General features: G+C 36.2%; 2 protein-coding genes across 5 annotated transcripts in view; both read right to left on the bottom strand.

The window, feature by feature from the left end:
• Positions 1-24,375, bottom strand: part of PRKCB (protein kinase C beta) — a 650,080-nt gene that overhangs the window by 128,837 nt on the left and 496,868 nt on the right. For all 4 annotated transcript variants that reach the window (XM_051967368.1, XM_051967358.1, XM_051967376.1 and 1 more), the window contains exons 13-15: positions 20,612-20,750; positions 6,878-6,958; positions 5,319-5,426 (exon numbers count right to left, since the gene is read on the bottom strand). In XM_051967368.1, the coding sequence (XP_051823328.1) occupies positions 5,319-5,426; positions 6,878-6,958; positions 20,612-20,750 (328 nt within the window). The remainder of the gene's footprint in view (positions 1-5,318; positions 5,427-6,877; positions 6,959-20,611; positions 20,751-24,375) is intronic.
• LOC127541983 (centrin-1-like) lies at positions 2,710-4,516 on the bottom strand. The gene has a single exon (XM_051967386.1). The coding sequence runs from the start codon at positions 4,303-4,305 to the stop codon at positions 3,784-3,786; it is 522 nt and encodes a 173-aa protein (XP_051823346.1). The 5' UTR covers positions 4,306-4,516; the 3' UTR covers positions 2,710-3,783.

Genomic DNA, 24,375 nt, shown 5'->3' with positions numbered 1-24,375 from the left:
AGTAATTATGTTCAATCTGTATCAGCATCTCTACCCAAGTCTGCAGTAACCAAGGTATTAAAGGGAAGGAAGCAAAAAGGATAACATTTCAAGGCTGATGCAAATTCTGTAGTTTTTTGCATGGCTGTGAAGTCAGAGTGAGAACAGTAAGGATCCAGCTAAGTCTTTTTAAATGTGACTGGGCAGCACAATTCATGATATTTTGTGGACTTAACTGTATTGTATTCTTATACGTTTATGATAAAAAAATTAATCACTTTTTTCTAGAAACTCACTCTAGGACAGATTATTTACATTATGTCATGTACCCCTTTGACATGTTGGTGTAGGAGAAGGACCCATTTTCAAATAATATTCTTAAAAGCATAAAAAAATCCATTGGATTACAAAGGAAACCAATTATATTGAAATAAAATATTTTTTATCCACCCAAGTTTATAAAGCCCCTGAAGTTTAATCTACAAATCTCTTAGGAATCTGTGGTCCCCAGGTGGTGAAGTACTATTCAAGGAGTATGTGTGTGTGTATGTGTATACATACATGTGTGTATCCTTGGTGTATTGGGTCTTGGCTCACAAAAACAAAATTATATTTGAAGACAGAATTTTCTGTTTAGTTCTGGTGTTTTCATCAGAAATGATTGGAAATTCCCTATTTTTATTGAGTGTTCATCTTTTTCTCTGAAAGATTATGCTCACTTTGGCTAGGCAATTGATTCTTGGTTGTAGTCCAAGCTCTTTTGCCTTCTGGAATATCATATTCTAGATCCTCCAATCTTTTAAATGTAGAAGCTTCTAGGCCCTGGATAATCCGATGGTGGCTCCTTAATATCCAAATTCTTTCTTTTTGGCTGCTTGCAGTATTTTCTCCTTGACCTGATAATTCTAGAATTTGGCTACAATATTCTTTGGAGTTTTCATTTTGTGATCTCTTTTAGGAGGTGGTAGATTATTTCAATGGCTATTTTGCCCTCTATTTCTAGGATATCAGAGTAGTTTTTCCTTGATAATTTTTTCAAAGATGCTGTCTAGACTCTTTTTTGATCATGGTTTTCAGATAGTCCAATAATACTTAAATTATCTCTTCTGGATCTATTTTCTACATCAGTTTTTCCACTGAGTTATTTTATATTTTCTTCTATTTTCTCACTCTTTTTTGACTGATTCTTGATGTCTCAGAGTCATTAGCTTCCATTTGCTCAATTCTAATTTTTAAGCAATGATTTTTTTTTAGTTTTTATACCTCCTTTTTCATCTAACTCTTTTTAAGAAGTTTTCTTCAGTAAATTTTCCTTCCCATTTTGCTGTTTTCTTAAGGAATTGTTTTCAATTTTTGTCCTTCCTTTTCCAAACTCTTGTCTCTTGAATACTTTTCATTTCTTTTCCTAATTTTTCTTTTACCTCATCACATTTAAAATACTTTTTGAGCCTTTCTAAGGAGGTTTTTTGGGTTTAAGACTAATTCATATTCCACTCTGAGGTTTCACATATAATCATTTTGTCTTCTGAGTTGTTTTGATTTTCCCGGTCACCATAGTAGCTTTCTATGGTTAAGGTTCTTTTTTTATGTGTGACCATTTCATGACTTTTAAGCTCCTGGGATATAGGAGGCACTGTCCCAAACTTCTTGTGCTGGGGGACACATACAGAGTCATTGGCTTTGAGCTTTGGCCTCAGATGCTAGCAATGTGCTCACTGTGCTGAGGTAGCCCAGCCTAGCCGCACCTGTTATTACCTGGTTTTTGAGGCTAACAATTTTGTCTTCTGAGATGGGGCTGGAGTCTCTACCACTGTGCTGTTATGTCACCATATTGCTGAGTCAGGACTGAGAGATTCCATTTGCTGATCTGTGCTGTGGCCAAGAATATCCTCCTGGCTTGCCCACACCTTGTCTGTGCTGGGCTGTGTACCCCTTTTACTCAAGTGAGACAGACCTTTTCTGAAGTCCTTATAAGTTATCTTAAGCTGGAAAATAGTTTCATTCTGCCTAGGTTTTATTTCCCCATAATCTGTTCCTAGGGAAACTGGGTAGAGCTCTGGCAACTCCCTGCCTTCTTGACACTATCTTGGCTCTACCCCCAAAATATAAAATTATAGTACTGATATCTGGAAAGAAACTTCTGGAAAGGAACTCTGAGATCATCTGGATCAAAAGCCTCATTTTATAGATGAAGAAAATGAGACCAAGAGAGGTTAAAAAAAATGACCCAAAATCACACAAGTGATTGATAATATTGTGTCAGTTACTGTCTTGTGGTTGGATCTTCCAATACATTAAGATTTAAATGTAAAGGAGCACCTTCTAGGATATTCTGCGAGCCACTTATCCACTCCTGAAAAGTATGGCCTCCAGGAGTGCTCAATATAACAATAATGTGCTGCCCATGACTCTGGGCTTCAATTCTATGTAGAGATTTTAAAATAAGCAGACTTTTCTTCTATATGGTCCTTGTCTGAAATGGTCTAGAATGAATGCTAGACACTGTGCTACAGATTTGACAAACAGCTCTTGAACCAGTACTAGTGAGCTGGGAGTTAAAAGTGTTGGTGGGTGCTTGAATTTCCCTCTATGATTCTAAGGCAAGAGTTTGTGGGAAATCTTGGCCACTTTTTTGCTCCGTAGTGCCTGGGTACCATGTTATTGTGAGCCATTGGGGTGGAATCCCTTTGTCCAATTTAGGGCTTCTATGGAAAGGGATCAATTCTCATATTTTTTTTAAACAAGAGACTTTATTCATAACAGAGAAAATAAATAGCATCAACACAGAACAGACCACTGGGAGTTACAAAGCAGTGTGTTAAAACTATCCATGTGGGTTACTCAGTATCCATATATCAGAGGAGAAAGTCAGACTAATAAAACTAACCAGTAAAGAGGAACTTATGACAAAATCAGTGGAAAATGGCCACGGTTACATTAGGTTTCTAATGAAGACAATGACAGTGGGAAAAGGAAAAACTGCTTTGCTAAATACCTGAAACATGACCTGCCCCATCCACCCCGATTTTCAAAGCAACTAAGCCCTTAAACCTTATGAACTAAGTTTATGCTTATTTTTTAGATATTAGAATTGAGCCAATCTGTGCTATTTATGAGGCTAACATTACATTTAACTTTTTTTCATTTGGTGGCCTGGCCTAGGAAAGAGAAAGAACATTTGCCAGGGATGACATATAAAGTGTGTCTAGATGCAGCTATCCCAGCAATGTTTGGAGAGGATGATGCCATGGAACAAGACAAAAGGTATGTCAGTGTATTTCCAGACCCAAAAAACAAGTTCTTAAAAGAACTAAGTTAATGAAAATCAAAGGGATGGATGGAAGAGGGAGGGAAACAATGGCTTGGAATGGTGGTCTATAAGCCGATCACATGGTTCTGCTGCATTATACACCTGAGCATGCTAGGAGGAAGAGAAGATGAAAGCAAGATGATAAGGGAATGGCACCTTAGAGGAGATGATCTTTGTTTCCACTTCAGTGGCTATGACACTTGAATTTTGCTTTGGGATTTGGTGTAATAATAATGAATGGAAAAAATGATACTAGGCCAAAAGGTGAGGGGAAATTGGAAAATCCATCTAAAGGTTGTTTTTAAAATTCTTTAGAAAATATACAATTGAATCAGGCATTTGCCAATATTAATTATCTAGATAAATTAGTGGAGGAGGAAAATCAGTCTCTATACTGCAGAGACTATAGAGATGCTTCAGAAAATGAAAACAAGGCACTTTCATAACCAGTAAAATTATTTGTATGTGCCTCAAAAGGAGAAGAGATATTGACCTCAATACAGATTGTTCTTTTTCATGATCCGCAGGAACTCTTGTTCGTTGACCTCTCCATCACCATCTCGGTCAGCCTCGTCAATCATTTCTTGTAGTTCCTCATCGGTGAGGTTTTCCCCTAGCTCTCTGGCCACACGTTTTAAATTCTTGAAAGAGATTTTTCCAGTTTCGTCATCATCGAAGAGTCGGAATGCCTTCAGAATGTCTTCTTTGGTATCCTTTTCAGCCATTTTTTGAGTCATCACAGCCAAGAAGTCATTGAAACTGATTTTCCCCGTGCCCTCCTTGTCAATGTCTGTTGTTATTTTTTTGATCTCTTCTTTTTTGGGTTCAAAGCCCAGAGCTCTCAAGGCCACCTTGAGCTCCTTAACATCCACCGTCCCCGTTCCATCGATATCAAAGAGATCAAATGCCTCTCTGATTTCCTGCTTCTGTTCCTCGGCGAGCTCAGGTTTGGGTCCCAGCTTCTTTCTTGGCGGCGCAGTGGAGCCCAGGTTTGGTTTCTTCAAGGCACTGGCCATGCTTGCGCTCCCAACGGCTAACGGCAGATACTGAGTCTCGAAGCCTTTCCCGCGTCAACTAAACTCCGGTTGCTCCGCCCCCTCTCTCGCCTTGGCCCCGCCCACACCTTTCTGCTCAGGCTCCGCCTCCCTGCTCTCAGACACATGCGTACACAGAGACACTACGCGTGCACACACAAAACCGCGCACATACACACATACACACAGACTTCTCCTTCAGCTCCAGTTCTTCTATTTTTAACCCTTAGACTGCTCCCCTCCCCCCCCCCCCAGGTATTCTAGCCAATCGACAAGAGGACCCTGAAGGGCTCATGACCAAATGCCTTCTCCGCAGCTTAGTATCCGCACAGAATTTCTGTATCGCTTCAATCCCTAGGAGAACCAGCAGGGGTCAGTGCACCTCCCGCCTGTAGGAGTTTGAACGTCATGGAGCCCAGAGTCTCTATCACCCCATAATTACGATTGATTTTTTTGTAAACCAGAATTTGCCCCAAACTGAGGAGATTTTTTAATAGAAAGAGTTATCTGTTTATAGGATTATAGTATCATCAATTTAGAAGTGAAAATAACCAAAGAGACTCTCTAGTCCAGTGGTTCTCAAACTTTTGTTATCAGTATCTTTATATTATTAAAAATGACTGAGGATCTGTCCAAAAAGTTTTTGTTTATATGGGTTATATTTACCATATTAGAAATAAAAACTAATTTTGAATTTGTAGATCCTCCAAAAGGATTTCAGAGATTCCCAGAATTCTTTGAACCACACTTGGAGAACCACTGCCTAGTCCAATCCTCTTACTTTGCAGGAGAGAAACTGCGGCTCCCAGAGATTAATGAACTTATTCCAAGTCAAGCAAGTTGATACCCTCAGGATTTGGACTCAGTCTCTCTGACTCCAAATTCACGCTCTTTGAATTGTATCATGCGTGTGATATAGCAGCAACTCTGTTCCTTCCCCTTTCACCATCCCCCAAATGCAGACAGAGCTGTTCCAGACTCAAATATTCCCTTACCCCTTTGCAGATGGCCACAGCTTCTTTTGACATGGACTTGGGGTAGGCCACATTGTGCTCCATGATAGACTGGAAAAGCTCATCTTCATCTTCTCCTTCAAAAGGAGCCTGAAGAGGAACAAAGAATTAGAAAGGAAAAAGATTTTTCTTTGAGGATAATGAGGTTGACCTAGTGGAATTATTCCAGTTTTTAAGGTGACTGGCATATTGACTATACCCCTTTCTATTATCTTGTTTTTTTGGCTAGGGGAAGAAAGCTAAATAATGAGCTATTAAACAAAAAGATGAATGGAGCAATAAATGCTTGCTACTAATCAAGGGGCATCATAATGGATAGAGAATCAACCCAGTTCTATAGCCCAAGAAGATGAACTAGATTTAGAATAACCAGAAGGGAAAACTCCAAATTTGTGAAGGAAAAATTACATTCTGGGTTCAATTTAGAGGTGAAAGTAACCAAAGAGACTCTCTAGTCCAGTGGTTCTCAAACTTTTGTTATCAGTATCTTTATATTATTAACTAGATTTAGATTATTCTAAAATGTTAGAATTACATCCTTTAGCATCTTTATAATGACCAAACTTGGTTTCAAAATATACAATGAAAAAACAATCCCACTCCCTTTTTTCAGAAATGGAATACTATGTGTGAAAAACTTTGCAGAACTTCTAATAAATAGGTTAATTTGGTTGAACTGTTTTTTCTCCTTTGCTATAAGAAGTGGTTCATTGGACATTGAAGTGGGGAAAGAAACATTGGGAAATGAAAGTGATATAAAAATAAAATATATCCATTTTTTTTTTTTTTAGAGAAATCCATTCTCTAGTAAGTGCTGGAAATAACTTAGAGTTACTTCTTACATCCTTCTAATAACCTTATTTTGGATTATTACATATTAATGATATAATAATAAATCCTAGAAAATCCAGTCCTGTAGATGTCAAACAGACAAGGAGAGGATGGCAGAAATCAATGCTCAGTTAAGATGGTAACTTCAACAGAAAGGGAAAAAGCAATAAAGGAAGAAGGGGGCAAATTTTTGAACTTAGGAGCCATGCTGGCTCAGAGACTTTAAAAAACAGGAGGCTTCATACCTTGAATTGAGGGTTAGAGATCAGATTACAATTTTCAAAAGTACTAAAGGAGAAAGCTATTGAACTTAGTACAAGGTCCCTTAAAGTGGTTCCAAGAGGGAACCACAATCCCTAAGAAATTGACTCAGCTCAGCAAGCCCAAAGTCTGGGGAGGACCTAAAGCATCACTCTCCATATAGCTGATCTTCATTTGGGAATATTGGCTCATCCTAAATAATGTATCTTTTCCTTCTTGGATTATCCTCTCAGTACTAAGCAGGTAGAGATTGAACTGGGCTGTCTGACTAAGGAGATGACAGGACAGTTATGATCCAAGACTAAATATCTTGAGTCCGGCTACTCACAAGGTCAATTCCGTCTTCACATGGTATAAACAACCCCCGGTTGGATGCCTATTAGCACGTGGTGATATGCACAGACCGGGAGGAATGCAAGTCTTATGTGAGTCACTTAAAATTCAGTTACCTGGCCAGCCAACATTTCATACAGCAGCACTCCAAATGCCCACCAATCTACCGACTTCCCGTAAGGTTGATAGGCAATTATCTGGAAAAAAAACAAAATGTGCTATCAGAATTATGAGCAGATTCATGGGCAAAACCACAAGCTAAGTTCATGAGTGATAAAGATCTGGACCTAGTTATGTGCTACATTCAATTTATGGACATTTTTAAAGATACCTAGACCCTTTTACAATGCCACATGACAAAACTGTGTTGGCAGTTTTGAAAGGAGAATATGAATTTATTAGGTCTTTCCCTCTGCCTTAAACTCAAGCAGGATAAGGAAATCTGGACACATGGCAAAACCTAATCTTATCCTATTCCCTCCTGTTAAAAGTCTTCCCTTTCTTCAAGACCAATTTCAGGTGTTATTGACGTAATATAGCTGATAAGGGAGAACACAATAATTTTAAGGTCCCTGACCTTAGGGGGCTTCTGTTCTAACAATCTGTCAGTGATGCTAAATGATCTGGCTTTGGAATCTGATCTTGAGACCTTCTGATCTAAGAATGCTATTATTCTGTCAATGATTAAAAAAGTCTTCTGACCTAGGAATATATTAATATTTCTTCCCTTAAACTTTAAGGAAGATATATTAGTGATGATTTAAAGTATTCTGGCCTTAGAATAGAACTACAAACATTACTGTCTGTTGGTTAGGGATAACCAAATTCTTGAGACCACTCCTCAGTTCCTCCCCTAGGCCATAAAATGAGCATATCAATAACATGGAGAACTGGATAAAAGTGTCTCCATGCTTCTGTTTCTTTGCTAAATTCTCTTGGAATTTAGACTACTTCAATTGGTGTTACAATTATAATAAATTTTGCCCCTTGACTTGGATATGGGTTCAAGCTTGCAAATTCTTTTGAGACATTGGTCTGGTTGGGGGTCAACCTTCTGGGGTCCCTTTCCAACCTCAATACTATGATATCTTTTCTGATTCTATGTTAGAAATAATATGACCATACCTAAATCTCTCCTAGCACTTTATATTCCTCTTATGTCCTGATCACACTCTAAATGGATCATGGTAATTTATATGTGATAACTTGTGAGAGATAATATGCTGCAGTGGATACAAAGTTAGCTTCAGAGTAATGAAGCCATAAGCTAAAATCCTGTTATTACACATACTGTGACCAGATCCCCTCATTCCCCAATAACCATAACTGTTTAAACCCTGTGGCAAACCTAGAAGACTATTAAATTGCAAAAAGAGTTTCTGATTTGCATTGATAAAGTTTCTAATGAAATCTCAGATCTGAACCCCATAAAATTTGTATAGGACCATATCTTCTCTACCAAACTACAAGCAAAAAAAGACTATATAATTTTTTTGTCTTATTCCCAAATGCCAAGCATGCACAATGCCTGTATAAAGCAAGTACCTAAACATTTACTGAACTGAATTAAATAAGTTGAATGGATTTGAATTGAGCTGAATTGTTGACAGGGGAAAAAGTATTAGCCAAATCTCTTCTCTCATTTGACTGTATTAGGTATGGCATATTCTTGTTACAAAGGAAGAAGTGGAGTTACATAAATCAAAACCTCAGAAGGAAATAGAATTTTAAAGAGACAGGAGGAAAAAAAAATCAATTCTACTGACAGAATTAATAAATAATATTACTAAAATGCAGATTTAATCAGATTACTAAAACACAGACCTCCTCTCCCAATTCCAAATTCTTCAATGGCTCCCTACTGCTTCATATAATACAAATTTATCAGCCTGGCACTTGTGGTTATCCAGTTGTTTCTGTCACTTCTGACTCTGTGACCTCATTTGTAGTTTTCTTGGGAAAAAATACTGGAGTGGTTTGCCATATCTTTCTCCAACTCATTTAACAGATGAGGAAACTGAGATAAACAGGGTTAAATGACTTAACAGGATCATGCAGCTTGTAAGTGCTTAAGGTCAAATTTGAACTCATGAGCAATGTTTTCCTTAAGGCTCAAAACTCTATCCATGGTTTTGATGTAATATAGCTTCTAGGAAAGACAGTAATGATTTTTGAGGTCCCCTGACCTTAAGGGGCTTCTGTTCTAACAATAGTCAGTGATTCTAAATCTTCTGGCTTTGGAGTCTGCCTCAGGGAACTCCCACACCCAGTCTAAGAATAACAATCTGTCTGGACTGTTAGGTAGTCTGTTGGTCAGTGATAACCAAATTCCTGAGATGACTCCTTGGTCTTACCTCTAGGCTATAAAATTAGCATATTTATAACATGAAGAACTAGATAAATGTGTCTCTTTGCTAAATTTTCTTGGAATTTAGACCTCTTGAAATGGCATTAAAATTAGAATAAGCTTTGCCCCTTCACCAGGAAATGAGTTCAAGCCTGAAAATTCTTTTGAGACACTTCATGATACCAGTCTGTGATCCCAAACTTTTGAGGTCCCTTTCCCAACCTCAACAGTTTCACTTAGCTGTCCCTTTAAGTGTCTGACACTTAAAATCCTCTACAATTTGGCTACACCTACCATTTCTCCCTTTTAAACAATATTCATTCTAGTAAAATTGACCTGTTGGCAACATGGCAAAAATGGAGCTCATCTCATGCTTTTTGTACAAATGGATCCATCCATATATCCTAGCTGTACTCCCTTTCCCTCCTCCCCCCTGATCTATATTTTGTAGAATTTCTAGCTTCCTTCCAAGCACAGTTCAGGTATTCACTTGCAAAAAGTGGTCTTTCCTCACTGCTCCAGTCATTAATACTCTTCTTCTTCTGAAATAATTTCTCATTACTCTGTATTTACTCATGTACATACTTCATCCCCTACTGGAATGTAGGTTTTTTAAAAGCAGGAACTCTTTCATTTCATCTCTGAAACCCCTGTTCTAGCACAAATAGTAGGCGCTTAATAAATATTTGTTGAAATGAACAACCATGTTCTCAAACATTTGTCTAACATTTAATAAACTGGTATTGCTTGCTTTTACCCTGAAAAAGGTTCTTTCCATTAAAATTGACTATGAAATGAATTTCTGTAAAGTCAACCAATTTTTCCATTTTCAGTTTCTCATTCTTCAAATAAAAGACACGGTCTCACTGAATTAAAAAACTAAGAAAACACTACACTGTGATGAAAATGTTGGTAATTAAGGAATATTGGTGAACTTGGCTACTGAACATTATACTATAGGTAAAGACACAGTCTTCTGGGAGTTGGAGAAAGAAAAATGAGGATACTGGAAAGTGGCCTGGACTTGGAGCCAGAAAAAAACTGATTCAAATCCCGCCTCTGACACAAACTCGTTGTGTGATCATAATAAAGTCAATTATCTTCTATGATTCTCAGTTTCGTTTAAATTGGGTAGCACAGGAAGGGGTAGTATGACTCACCTTGAAAGACTAAATACTATGAGATCAAGCATAAAACCCTTTGCAAACCCTAACGCATTACACAAATGCAGTTCTTTTAATTTATTTTCTACTTAACTCTTTGATTTGTATTGGTCCTATTCACAATCCATAATGAGCTGTGGTTAAATAATTTTTTAAAATACTATTTTATATTTTTCCAATGTCATGTAAAGACATTTTTAACATTCACTTGTTTCTCTTGAAGCCCTCTAATTTAGAGATGGGATCTTCTTTACAGAAGGGGAGAAATCAGAGAATGAACTGCCAGATTGGTTTAAGTCCAGTGATCTATTCCTTCAAGAATTTCACCTCAGTGATCCAAGCCAATTCCAATATGATAGGGTGGAACTTCTAGGAGAAATATAGCAGCAATCCTGTGGCCCCCAGACTTTAGGAGTGCTATTGGTCTAATAATTTATGTGTCAATGATCCTAAAGCCTCTTAGCTGTAGTGATACTATTGTATAGTTCTGGAAAGTTTGATGACTGCCAGATTAACAATCTTTTGATCAATGATAATAGGGTTTCTGTGACAAATGGTGAGGTGCATACCAGACCACTCCTCAGTTCTACTTCTGAGACATAAAATTAGCAAATAAATAACATGAAGCTCTGGTTTCTCTGTCTTTTCTTGTAAATTTGTCTTCTTGCTACTGAGTTTTTGCTAAATCCTTTTGGAACTTAGCCTGCTTCAATTGATGTTATAATTATAATAAACTTTGGCCCTTGACTTGGAGATGGGTTCAAGCCTACAAATTCTTTTGAGATACCTCATGATACTGGTTCTGTGACCCCAACCTTTTGCAGTCCCTTTATACTTCAACAGAAAGAGCCATCCATATCCAGAGAGAACTATGGAGACTGAATATGGATCAAAGCACAGTATTTTCACCTTGATTTATTTGCTTGTGTTTCACACACACATACACCTTGTGTTTTTTCCCTTTTGATCTGATTTTTCTTGCACAGCATAATAAATGTTGGAAATATGTTCAGAAGAATTGCCCACGTTTAATCTCTCTCTCTCTCCTTCCTCCCATAACTATATAGCTTTTTTTTTTTTATGTGCTGAATTCCTCCATTAGAATATAAGTTCCTCTAAGACTGAAACTCTTTTTTTTTTTTTTTTTTTGCTTGTTTTTGTACCTCCAGGGCTCAACATGAGACCTGGAACACACTAAGCACTAAATAAATGCTTATGGCTTGTTCTCTGCCAAGGGCTATTTAGACACTTAATAAATGTTTGTGAAATTGAATTAAATTCATATATCTATATGGAGGAATTGTAACCATAGAATCTTATTATAGGAAGAGATTCTAAAAGTCATTAACTCCAACCTCCCAGGAAGAACAATTCCCTTTTCAACATCAATTATAGCTTGTAAGCTATTCTTTGGATGAACACTTTCATTGATAGGAAGCTCAATATTTTGTAAGACAACTCATTCCACTGGGGAAGTAAGGTAGCTCATAATATTCTTAATATTTAATGAAGACATCCCTCTGGAATAATACAAAATAAGCTTTCTCTACCTACCTGAAAAGTCTTTGGCTATATAAGCTTTCCCATGTGGCCCAGTGGATAGAATGCCGGGCCTGGAGTCAAGAAGACTTCCTGAGTTCATGGAGCTTCAGACACTATTAGCTATGTGACCTGGGCCGAATCACTTAGCCCTATTTACCTCAGTCTCCTCTTCGTAAAATGAGCTTGATGTGGGTATAGCTCCTAAGGAGGATGTTGCACTAACCCTAAGGCTATCCGGTCTTGAGAGTGCCACAAACAATTCTAGCTGTCAGATAACAATCTTTTGGTTAATAATAACAAAATTTCTGAGACAACTAAGCCAATAATGGGGTGCAATTCTACCTCTAAGCCATAGAATTCAATAATGGGGTACAACTCTACCTCTAAGACATAGACTTCAATAATGAGGTATAACTCGTCTAAGATGTAGAATTCAATAATGGGGTACAACTCCACCTCTAAGCCATAGAATTCAATAATGGGGTACAACTCTACCTCTAAGCCATGGAATTCAATAATGGGGTACAACTCTACCTCTAAGACATAGACTTCAATAATGAGTTATAACTCGTCTAAGATGTAGAATTCAATAATGGGGTACAACTCCACCTCTAAGCCATAGAATTCAATAATGGGGTACAACTCTACCTCTAAGCCATGGAATTCAATAATGGGGTACAACTCCACCTCTAAGACATAGAATTCAATAATGAGGTATAACTCCTCTAAGCCATAGAATTCAATAATAGGGTACAACTCCACCTCTAAGACATAAAATTCAATAATGGGGTATAACTCCTCTAAGACATAGAATTCAATAATGGGGTACAACTCTACTTCTAAGACATAAAATTCAATAATGAGGTATAATAACTCCTCTAAGACATAGAATTCAATAAGGGGGTATAACTCTACCTTTAAGCCACAGAATTTGATAGTAGGGTATAACTCTACCTCTAAGCCATAAAATTCAATAATGGGGTACAACTTCTTTAAGACACAGATTTCAATAATGGGGTGAAACTCTACCTCCAAGCCATAAAATTCAATAATAAGGTACAACTCCACCTCTAAACCATAAAATTCAATAATGGGGTACAACCTCACCTTTAAGACATAGATTTTAATAGTGGGGTACAACTCCACCTCTAAGACATAGAATTCAATAATAGGATACAATTTCACCTCTAAGCCATAAAATTCAATAATGGGGTACTATTCCACCTTTAAGACATATAATTCAATAATGGGGTGCAATTCCACCTCTAAGACATAGAATTCAATAATGGGGTGCAACTCCACCTCTAAGACAGAGAATTCAATAATGAGGTATAACTCCTCTAAGCCATAGAATTCAATAATAGGGTACAACTCCACCTCTAAGACATAAAATTCAATAATGGGGTATAACTCCTCTAAGACATAGAATTCAATAATGGGGTACAACTCCACTTCTAAGACATAAAATTCAATAATGAGGTATAATAACTCCTCTAAGACATAGAATTCAATAAGGGGGTATAACTCTACCTTTAAGCCACAGAATTTGATAGTAGGGTATAACTCTACCTCTAAGCCATAAAATTCAATAATGGGGTACAACTTCTTTAAGACACAGATTTCAATAATGGGGTAAAACTCTACCTCCAAGCCATAAAATTCAATAATAAGGTACAACTCCACCTCTAAACCATAAAATTCAATAATGGGGTACAACCTCACCTTTAAGACATAGATTTTAATAGTGGGGTACAACTCCACCTCTAAGACATAGAATTCAATAATAGGATACAATTTCACCTCTAAGCCATAAAATTCAATAATGGGGTACTATTCCACCTTTAAGACATATAATTCAATAATGGGGTGCAATTCCACCTCTAAGACATAGAATTCAATAATGGGGTGCAACTCCACCTCTAAGACAGAGAATTCAATAATAGGATACAACTTCACCTCTAAGCCATAAAATTCAATAATGGGGTACTATTCCACCTTTAAGACATATAATTCAATAATGGGGTGCAATTCCACCTCTAAGACATAGAATTCAATAATGGGGTGCAACTTCACCTCTAAAACATGGAATTGAATAATGGGGTACAACTCCACCTCTAAGACATGGAATTCAATAACAGGGTACAACACCTCTAAGCCATAGAATTTAATAAAGGTGTACAACTCCACTTCTAAGCCATAAAATTCGATGTATATGCTTCAATTCTACTTCTAAGACCATTCCTCAATTCTACCTCTAAGCCATGAAATTAGCATATCAGTGACTTGAAGCACCTGATCTTTCTATCTTTCTCCTATAAATTTATCTTCTTGTTTCTGGTTCTTTGCTAAATTCTTTTGGAACTTACTTGTTATTAGCAGCATAATGAAACTTTGCCCTTTAACTTGGAGACAAACTGAATTTTGCCTTACTTGAGACACTGACCTGGGGACCCTAATGTTATTGGGATGTTTTCCACCTCAAAAAGCTGGAGAAGGAAATGACAAATCACTGCAATATCCCCCCAAAACCACAAAGATTCAGATATGACTGAATAACAACAGTAATGTCCCATCCAAGTCTTCTGTTCTCTAAACTTAAAATATGCCTATTTCCTTCAACCATTTATCAGAGGATAAAGTTCCCCTGTTTTTCACATACATAATTTATTTTTAAAATCCTAAATACAGAATTTTATATCCTTGAAAGAGAATGTTATTCTTGTTACAGCTCATTTCCCCACTAGCATTCCAGGATGTTAAGATAAATTTGAATCTTTATTCTGTCATCCAAACTATCAATGACCTCTGAGGCCCCTTAAAGCTCAAAATTTATAATCTTATGATCCTATAAACTATCCCTCCCAGCTTCATGCCATCTATAAATTAGATTTTTAAAAAACGCTTCTATTGTCCTGGGAAACTTGTATATAGTATATTTGTACTGTTAACATTTTTTTTTATGAGGATGAATTTTCATCCACAAAGACTTCATTGTACATTTTTTTTTTTTGGTAAATTTTTTACTTTCTTATGTGTTATATTTCCCCTACATATAGTACTTCAGTGATGCAGTCCATTTGGCCATGTCTTTCCTAGAAAATTTTTACACTGATAATACCATATTAAAAATAATAATAAATTAATGTTTATTTAGTACTTTAGAGGACGACTCAATGACACAGTGGATAGAGTGATAGTTTTGGAGTCAGGAAGACTCATTTCCATGATTTCAAAACTGGCCTTAGACACTTACCAGCTGTGCAACCCAGGGCAAGTCACTTAACCCAATTTGCCTCAGTTCTTTCAACTGTAAAATGAGCTAGAGAAGAAAATATCAAACCACTTCAGTATTTTTGCCAAGAAAACTTCAAATGGGGTTACCAAGAGTCAGACATGACTAATCGACTCAACAACAACAAAATAGATACTAATAATAGCATCCATTTCCCAGGGTTGTTTTAAGGATCAAATTAGATATTTGTAAAGTGCTTTGCACATCTTAAAAGCATGATATAAATGTAAGCTCTGATGATAATAATAGCAATAATTACTATTTATAAAATGTTTCATATTTAGCCAACATTTTATATGATCTTATTTTAAAAACTTAATTTATGCAAGGGCTTAATTCCAGAGAAGAGTAAGGATAAATAAGACATGTTCTTTGCCCTCAAGAAGCTTATAATCTGGTGGGGAGGTATATGTTATATAAGTAAAAGACATAAAAGAACATAAGAGCAGATTGTGATTGTTAAGTTGTTTCAGTCATATCCAATTCTTCATGAACCTATTTAGGGTTTTCTTAGCAAAAATACTGAAGTGATTTTCCATTTACTTCTCCAATTTATTTTGTGCAGATGAGGAAACTGAGGCAAATAGGATTAAGTGATTTGCCCAGGGTCAGACAGCTAGTAAGTGTGTAGAGATACATTTGAATTCACGTCCTCCTGACTACCTATTTACTTCATCACTTAGCTACCCTACCAAAGCAGAATAGGAGATTAAATGAGGCAGATGGAAGGATAAAAAATGGTTTTAAGAAAAAGATAGATTCTGAGATGAGACTTGGATGATATGTCAGCAAGTGGTCTGAGATGGGGGTTAGCAGGGCATTTCTTACATGTGGACACAGGCACAAAATCAAGAAATCAGGGATCATATTTGATAAATAATATTCAGTCCAAATTGGTTGTACTTTGGCTTTTGATTTTTGAATCCCATGAGTTCAAGCACTGGGCATTGAATGCAAAATTTCTGACTTAACAATTTTGCCAAAATTTAGCCATCCTAATCCTTCTGTGTTTAGAATAAGTGTTTAAGAGGGAACTCTTTGATGGATATGGGGAGATGTTAGTACATGTATCCCTCAATTTAGAAAATAGATGCATTACTGACATACTGTGTATAATTTTGATATTTTGGATAATGATGGCTATTTTTCCTTCGGTTTTCATTTAAAAAGTTGGAGTTCGATAATTGGGAGGAAAATAGTTTCCAAAACTGAATGGAAAAGTTTAGGCAGAAAGAGAGTTAAAATTAGACCTTGACTATAAGGTGTGCTAGCTAGTGTATAATGGGCATGTTTTGCCTACTGGGCTTACAGCTCCCACCAACCATCTACTCTAAAGCTGTACTAGCTCTTCAAAGGATTAAAATAAAAGCTTTGCTAACATGAACCCTGGTAATCTCTCTGGCTACCATTCTGAAGGTTTTTTTTTTTAAGTGGGCTATCACTTGAGATGGAGAAAGGAGACTCCATGGGGAGCTGAAAAATTCATAACTATAAAAGATAGGATAATATGTCTAAGAAAAAAAAGTTTCAACTTTTTAAAGTTCATAGTCACAGATTCTTAGAACTGGAAAGAATCTTAGAATAGAGAACAGAGAATGTTGGAGCTGCAAAGGAGCTTAGAGCACAGAATATCAGAGCCAGAAGAGAACCTTGAAACTTGGGAGATGGTATATTTGAGCTGGAAAGGAATTTAGAGAAGAAAATGTTAGAGAAGAGGAACTTCAGAGATCACAATAGCTGGATGAACATTGGAGGAAGATTGATCAAGTCCTCTGAGCTTCAATTTTTCCCACATATTACATGGGGACACCTTAATGGCCCACTTTTACTTTGTTGTGAGAAACAAATGGGATAAACAGTTCAAAACATGGAAGGGATTCTTAAACAGTGGTCCATGGAGTACTCTGGATTTCTAGGTAGATTTCAGGGAGTCTATTTAATTTGCATGAGAAAAAAATATTTATTTTTGTAGTTGGTAATTTTTCAGTTATGTCTGACCCTTTGTGATCCCATTTGGGGTTTTCTTAGCAATCATCTTTCTGGAGTTGTTTCTCATTTCCCTCTCCAGCTCATTTTGCAATTGGGTAACTGAGGTAAAAAGGGCTAAGTGATCTGCCCAGGATCGTGCGAGGCTACATTTGAACTAAAAAAAATTAGTTTTCTAGACTCCAGTGTCAGAGCTTTAACCACTGTATTATTTAGTTGCCCCCAAATAAATAACATAATAGAAATAAAAAGAAAATCAATTATTTCAAAACATATGTGCATATTAAATATATAACTGAAATCAATTATTAGTTGATACAATTCAGTTGTTGTGAGGAACAAATGAGATAATCTGTGCAAAACATGGATGAGATTCTTAACTGATGAATTAATAATTGATTCAAATTATACATTTAAAGTGTACATTTCAAAATAGTTGATTTCTTTTATAATCTTATGTTTTGTTTTGTACAGATAAAAAAAATTCTGAAAAGGAGTCCACAGTGTTAATCAAAAGGGGTCCATGTGACCAAAAAAAAAAAAAAAAAAAAAAGATCAAGATGATCTAGACTAATCCCCTCATCATGTAGATAAGGAAACCACAGTTTAGGATCACATAGTGATTAAGCTGTAAGGGGAATCTTAGTCTTCTGATTATTCTTTTCCCATTACTCTTAGGAAATTAACCAGAGTACAGAGGGACTTTGTCGCATTTACTATAAATCTGATTGTCTACTTCCTCTATTTCTGGGGCAAGTTCTAGAAACTCTAGGCTTTTTCTGAGTGTACAAATAAACAATGATGGGCCTAGTCCATGACCCTGCTTGACAACTTTGCATTTTAAGAAAAAATGAGTCCTTTTCCTCCTGCTTTGAAACTACCTTTTTTATCTATAACTAGTACAGTCCTACCATGACCTGTAGACCCAAGAGTTTGGGCTATTTTAGAGGAGCATTAATCTTTCATAGCTTCATGGCCAAATGCCAACAACCTATCAATCTTAATCTAGACAGTGGCCAGAGTGAATAAAATACATCATCTGAACTAATAGGATGTCAAATACATTCCCAGGTACCATAAATCACAACTGGGTTTAGAATTGTGATGACTAATTCAACACCTCCAAAAAGGCAATTTGTATCCTACGGATCTTTTCATCTTCAGGTGCTTCAGTTTCACCAGGAGAGGTGAAATTTAAGGATCTGAAATGATTATGTTTTATAATGTAATGATTTCATGTTTGTGAGAAACATCAACAACAAAAAAAATTGAAGAAACTTGCGTAAACATTGTTATATCTATGACCAAAAAAAAAAAGGCTGCTCATACTGTGTGTTCTCATGTGCAATAGAGTGTTAAATTTTCATGGGACTTAATTGATTGGGATCAAGGTAAAAAAAAAATGGGATTGGATGAGTCAGTTGGATTAGGTGACTTCTAGGGTCCCTTACTAAGATTTTAAGATTTCAATATTTTAAGTTTGTCTGATTCTAAGAGTCAGAGGCCATGAATTTATAGATGAGATATGCTATATCTGACACTAAATTGTTTAGATTAAGTATGATCCCTAGAAATCAAAGGATTGGCATCTTGGAAAGCAGGGATTCCCTTCTCAGTTATAATCTAGGATATTCAACGCCCATTTTTCAGACTTTTACCAATGTTCTTCCCTAGTGCTACAAAAGCCACTTTGCCTTCCTTACCTTTTTATTCTCCTTCTTTGCTACCCATTTTTCCAATATACATACACTCAGAAAAAGTATTTACATTCTAGTTCTTTCCTAGGTATCAATGGTTCTTGTTTTCCCTAAAGAAAACTGTCAATGGACCAAATTACCACTGGATGAATTACTGGGAAAATTTGCTTGCAGTTCACTACATCCCAGGGAAAATGTGCTACAGCCATTTTGGTTCATTTAAATCTTAGTCACAGGAAGAAAATGTCAGACTTCTTATGGCAGATTCAGATGCAGGTCCAACATACCTATCAGCCCACAAACCATATTGCCACCCAGTCAAGTTTCACTAGCTCATCCCACACATTCAAATTTCATAATTATGAAGCATCAGATGGCCATGGACAGCAGCAGCTTGAAAAAGGACCTTATTGATGCTTGGATCATAATTTCAAGCGTTGCTTAAATCCCTCTTTTTCCAAACTTTGATGTATGTTGGACATGGGCTCATGTATCTTTGCTAAATTAATTTATGTGGCTATCTGTTCTTAGAGCCTAAAAGGAAGATTGTTTCAAATTGCAAGCCTGTAGAATTAAGAAGAAACTATGGTAATCAAGGAAAGACCAATGAATTTGAAATTAAAAGATTTGGATTTGAGACTTGCTTATACCTTTTAATAGGCTGAGTTTCTTTGAGCAAGTCTTTTTACCCATATGGATTTCACTTTTCTCCCTCATAAAACAATTACATTATATTTTTCAGTACAAAAAACAGTTAAAAAATACATCCTTTACCCACTTCACAGGATTGTTATGAAGATCAAGTAAATTATGTATGCAAATTACTCTATATTTGACAAAAATTCATATAAATACAAGCTTCTGTTAAGTTTGTACTAGTAGGCAGACCCAATTACTCTCTCTACTGTGACTACCAGAGCATGCAATGTCCAGTTGATATCTTTTGCTGCTTTTCTTTCATAACTATAGGAACAGAAGTGGGTTTCAAAAGACCAGAAATTAAGCTAACACAGGTAAAAGTACAACACAAACTTACAGAGAATCACAGTTTTATTTTACCTTAAGATAGCTCTCTGTGCAGCCATGAAGTAACCAGGGCATGGCCACTTGACTTTCCTAGTCAAGGTCCCCAAGAAGGAGCCCTTGACTCAACATGGTGGCATTTTTGCCTGAAGATCAATATCTCTATCTACTGTCTTAATTAAACTCTTAATAACATTTTTAATATGATGGTGATAATAATAACCGAATATATTGTATTTGAAGGTTTGCAAAGTGCTTTATATGTTACCATATTGGATGCCACAAGAATCCTGAGAAATAGAAATATTATTAATATTTCATTTTTTTACTCTATTAAATACCCATCTTTATAGAGAAGGAAATGAGTGCTGAAAGATATGAACTGATGTAGCAAGGATCATAGAGCTAGTATGTAAAGCACTATTTGAAATCAGAATCTTTCTGACTACAAAACCAAAGCTCATACTGTCTTTTATCCCAGGAGCCTACCACCATAATTCCTCTTTCCAGATGGCTTTTGAAAGCCTTTATAAACAAACCTTCATCCCCTTTTCCAGAATGACTGATATTTCCCTCTTACCCCAAGGAATTACAAGTATTCCTCTCCTATATTAGGAAAAATTCAGAGATTTTAATAAACACATGTTGATAGACCCAATATACAAACTCCATTGAAGGTAAGGGATTTCCTCCACAAAGATCACAGAGACTAGGGACTGTTTGGTATGTGTTCCTGCACACCTCAGCCATAGCCCTTAGTGTGGAAGAGATGATGATTCAATAAGTGGGGGGTTGCTTACCTCGGGAGCAATGTAGTCTGGGGTGCCACAGAATGTCTTGGTGGTCACTCCATCCCAAATGTTCTCCTTGCACATGCCAAAGTCAGCGATCTTGATGTGGCCTTCAGAATCCAACATTACGTTGTCAAGTTTTAGGTCTCTGCAACAGAAATACAAAGTAAGATTTGTATTCAATCTTTTCATGGAAATATGATTTCATCAGGGAGCATTCCCTTCATTGGTACAGAAAAGGACATGTATAGATGCTTTTATGCGAGTTTTTGCTTTTACTTTTTCTTCAAAAGACTTTTTAATCTTTTTTTTTTTCTCTTCAAAAGAATTTTAAGGATCCTTCCTCCATTTTAAGAAAATCCTCCATTTGGGAAGAAGATATTTAGATGAAAAATTTATTAATGACCATTATATCATAGCATGAGAGATGGAAGTGATATTAGATATCATCTAATCTAATCTCATTTTAGAGTGAAAGAAACTGACTCATTCAAGATCATACTAGGTGGTAAGGTGCAGAGCTGGGACTCAAATCTATGTCCTTTGGCCCTAAATCCAATACTCCCTCCATTATATCAAGGGAAATATTTATACAAATTAAACCTTATCCTGCTCTCTGGACATAACAATGCACTCTGAATGGCATGGTAAGGAGGAAAACCTCTGGTACCTACTCCTATCATGGGGGAAACTAAATACTCCTAGATCTAAGGAGGATAATTCTAAATGGATTTCTGACACTTTAAATGGTGTTAAGTAGGGTTGTAGAACTGAGGGCATGATTTGGAAAATCAATCACTTCATTTCACAACATTGCTATCATAATTCCCTTAAAATTATTTTTATTTTATTTTTTAAAGATACACTATATACATTCACACACACATATATATATATACATTCATATATTCATTCACATATATGTGTGTGTGTGTGTGTGTGTGTGTGTGTGTGTATGTATATACATACAGAGAGTTAGTGCAACAGATGGAATGTTGGGCCCTGAATAAGTCATTTCACCTTGTCGGCCTTGGTTTCCTCATATGTAAAATTAGCTGAAAAAGGAAATGACAAACCACTATTTTCCAAGAAAACTTCCAATAGGATCATGGAGGGCCAGGCATAACAGGAAAAAACAACGGAACAACAACAAATAAATAAACTCTCTGTAAATTATATATTATATATATTATTTATTACTTCAAGCAAGTTTTTCCTTTTAGTAAAGAAAAAACAATTAAGCAAATTAAAATAATAGTAATAGTGTTTTAACAGCATACATAACATACCATGTCCCATAGCTTATCATCATTCCAATGAAAGGAGGAAAGTATATTTTTTCATCTCTTCCTCAGGATCAAGTTGGGCCATTAAATATCATGATATTTTATTTTATTTTTGTTATTCTTTTCATTTCATTATTGTAATAATTCTATAGTCCTTTATGATTTATAAAACACTTTTTTTTGGTAATGACCCTGTAAACTAAGTCATAATAGATTTAACATATCTTATAATAAGACAAGGATTACAGGATCTCTTCTTAATTTTCAATTTTTAAAAACTGCCCAGGAACTCCAAATTTAAAAAGTGATACTATTTGGACATTTTCTGTATGAATTATAATCAGAAAGGTCCTCTATATGTGATTAGTCCACTCATCTCTTGTTATCAAAAGTAATACTTAAATGATTTTATTCACCATAAGGAAATTCATGGTGATTCTTCAAGAATTTTGCTTGTGCTTCCATTTACTCCAATGTGGACACAAAGCCAGCAAAGCCTACCTGGGACTAGGCCATATTCTAACCCTCTAACTTCAAGGTACTTGTGGCAAGAATCATATTAGCAATCAGCCTTGATATACTTGACTCTGTAGTCAGAAGATGAATGACACATTCCATCTATTCTGAGCCCATGGTACTTGGGACATTAAGGCCTAAGGACTCAGAATAATGAATACATAAATGGCTAGAGAATTGGAGCTTTCTTATTCTGTTTAAGAATCTTACTCCCAATCTTTGACATCAGGGTTCTATAACCTGACTGCCACTCTTATAGCCTCTGATATAGGAATGGCCAAGAGAGAAAGAAAGGACCTGGAAAATGTTTACACGAGCAAGGCTTAGATTAAATTTATAACATAGGGCCACCATGACTCCAAAACTTCAGCATTCACTTGTGCCCAAAAAGACCTTGGAAGCCTTGTAGTGTAGTATAAGCAAATAAAGAATTTTTTTCTTTTTATTCTCTTCAAAAGAATTTTTTTCGTTTAAAATAATTTTAAGGATTCCCCTTTGCTTTAAGAAAACCCTCTATGTGGGAAGAAGATATTCAGATATTAATGGTCATTGTATCATAGCATTAGAGATGGAAATGATATTAGACATCATCTAATCTAATCCCATTTTAGAATCTTTTCCCAAAGACACAAAACACAAAAGATAACAGGGAGTCATATCCTCGGCATTGATCCACCCAGGATCAATAAGCCACAAAAGTCATTGTGCTCTCATGCACAGATATTTGACTTGCCTCTTTCTCTTGCCTTCTTCATGGATAGCCAACTGTGTGAGCAACAGTAGAATGGGTCAAACTCTTAACGCCTCGCCAGGAAAAGTAAGTCTAGTTGTATTTATCTTCTGCCTGCAAACACTTGCATAGTAGGAGAGTGGTTGGGGGAGTCCTATAGACTACTACTAATCAATCAATAAAAATCTATTAGGTACCTACTATGCTTTAAGTTCTCGTATCCAGAGATCCTGCTTGCTGACCCCACATCTCAATTGCCTTGGTTTCCTTTCTGTGACAATATCCAGCAATTAAACTTCTTTTATCTTTCCTTTCCTTTGCTACTTTCCTCTGAAGTATCACAGTACCTTTCCTTCTCACTTTCCAAGCCAACAATTTAAATCAAAGTTCTGGCCTTTAGGTCTATTGTTATAGAAAGTATCAAAGCAAGAATCTAGAATCCAAAAGCCCTGATTTCAACAAGAATATGGCATCTTTCTCTTGTGACTAAGTTGTTATTACATGTCAGAAAAACAGATAGTAATCCTGGACCTAATTTGGCTTCTTTTATATCAAGGAAGTTAAAGACTTAGAAATTAGGGGCAGCTAGATGGCACAGTGGGTACAGCATCAGCCCTGGAGTCAGGAGGACCTGAGTTCAAATCTGACTTCAGACACAATTCCTTAATTATGAGACTCTGGGCAAGTTACTTAACCCCAATTGCCTCACAAAAAAAGATAACAATAATAATAAATAGATGTGAGAAGACCAAGATCTAAAAAAAAGACTTAGAAATCATTGTCAAGGATAAAGCTTATTTTACTGAATTTATGACACAAATTTACCATCAACAAAGCTGCTTAGAGTTCTCTATGTGACAAAGACTTTGGGCAATCTGAAAGCACTTCCGAGCGATTTTACTAATGAAACAACATAATGATACCAAATGCAGACCCATAGTGATGGCCAACCAAGGATGCTGGCCCCTTGTATCTGCACAGTTTCAACAGAATTTATTCCAAATTTGGCTCTCTCTTCCAAGGCCAATTAACTTTGCATTAGCATTATTATCGGACAGTTGTCAAACATTAGCAGATGAGTCTTGTTTCTCCAAGATTTTATGTGCTGGCTAAATCACTATAGAAAAAAAGCAAGCACTTTTTTTGAATTGCTGGCTTGGATCAACTGCCCTGCCTTCCTTAATAACGTAGCAACAAGAGACCTGATACATCTTTTTCAATAATCAGGGGTATAATCCTCA

Source organism: Antechinus flavipes, chromosome 1, assembly GCF_016432865.1.
Source record: "Antechinus flavipes isolate AdamAnt ecotype Samford, QLD, Australia chromosome 1, AdamAnt_v2, whole genome shotgun sequence".
In the NCBI taxonomy this organism is placed as follows: Eukaryota; Metazoa; Chordata; class Mammalia; order Dasyuromorphia; family Dasyuridae; genus Antechinus; species Antechinus flavipes.
The sequence above is the reverse complement of the archived record's forward strand: the minus strand, read 5'-3'. Positions and strand labels throughout refer to the sequence as shown.

Coding starts and splice junctions, on each gene's coding strand:
- LOC127541983 (XM_051967386.1), bottom strand. CDS start 4,305: ATGGCCAGTGCCTTGAAGAAACCAAACCTGGGCTCCACTGCGCCGCCA.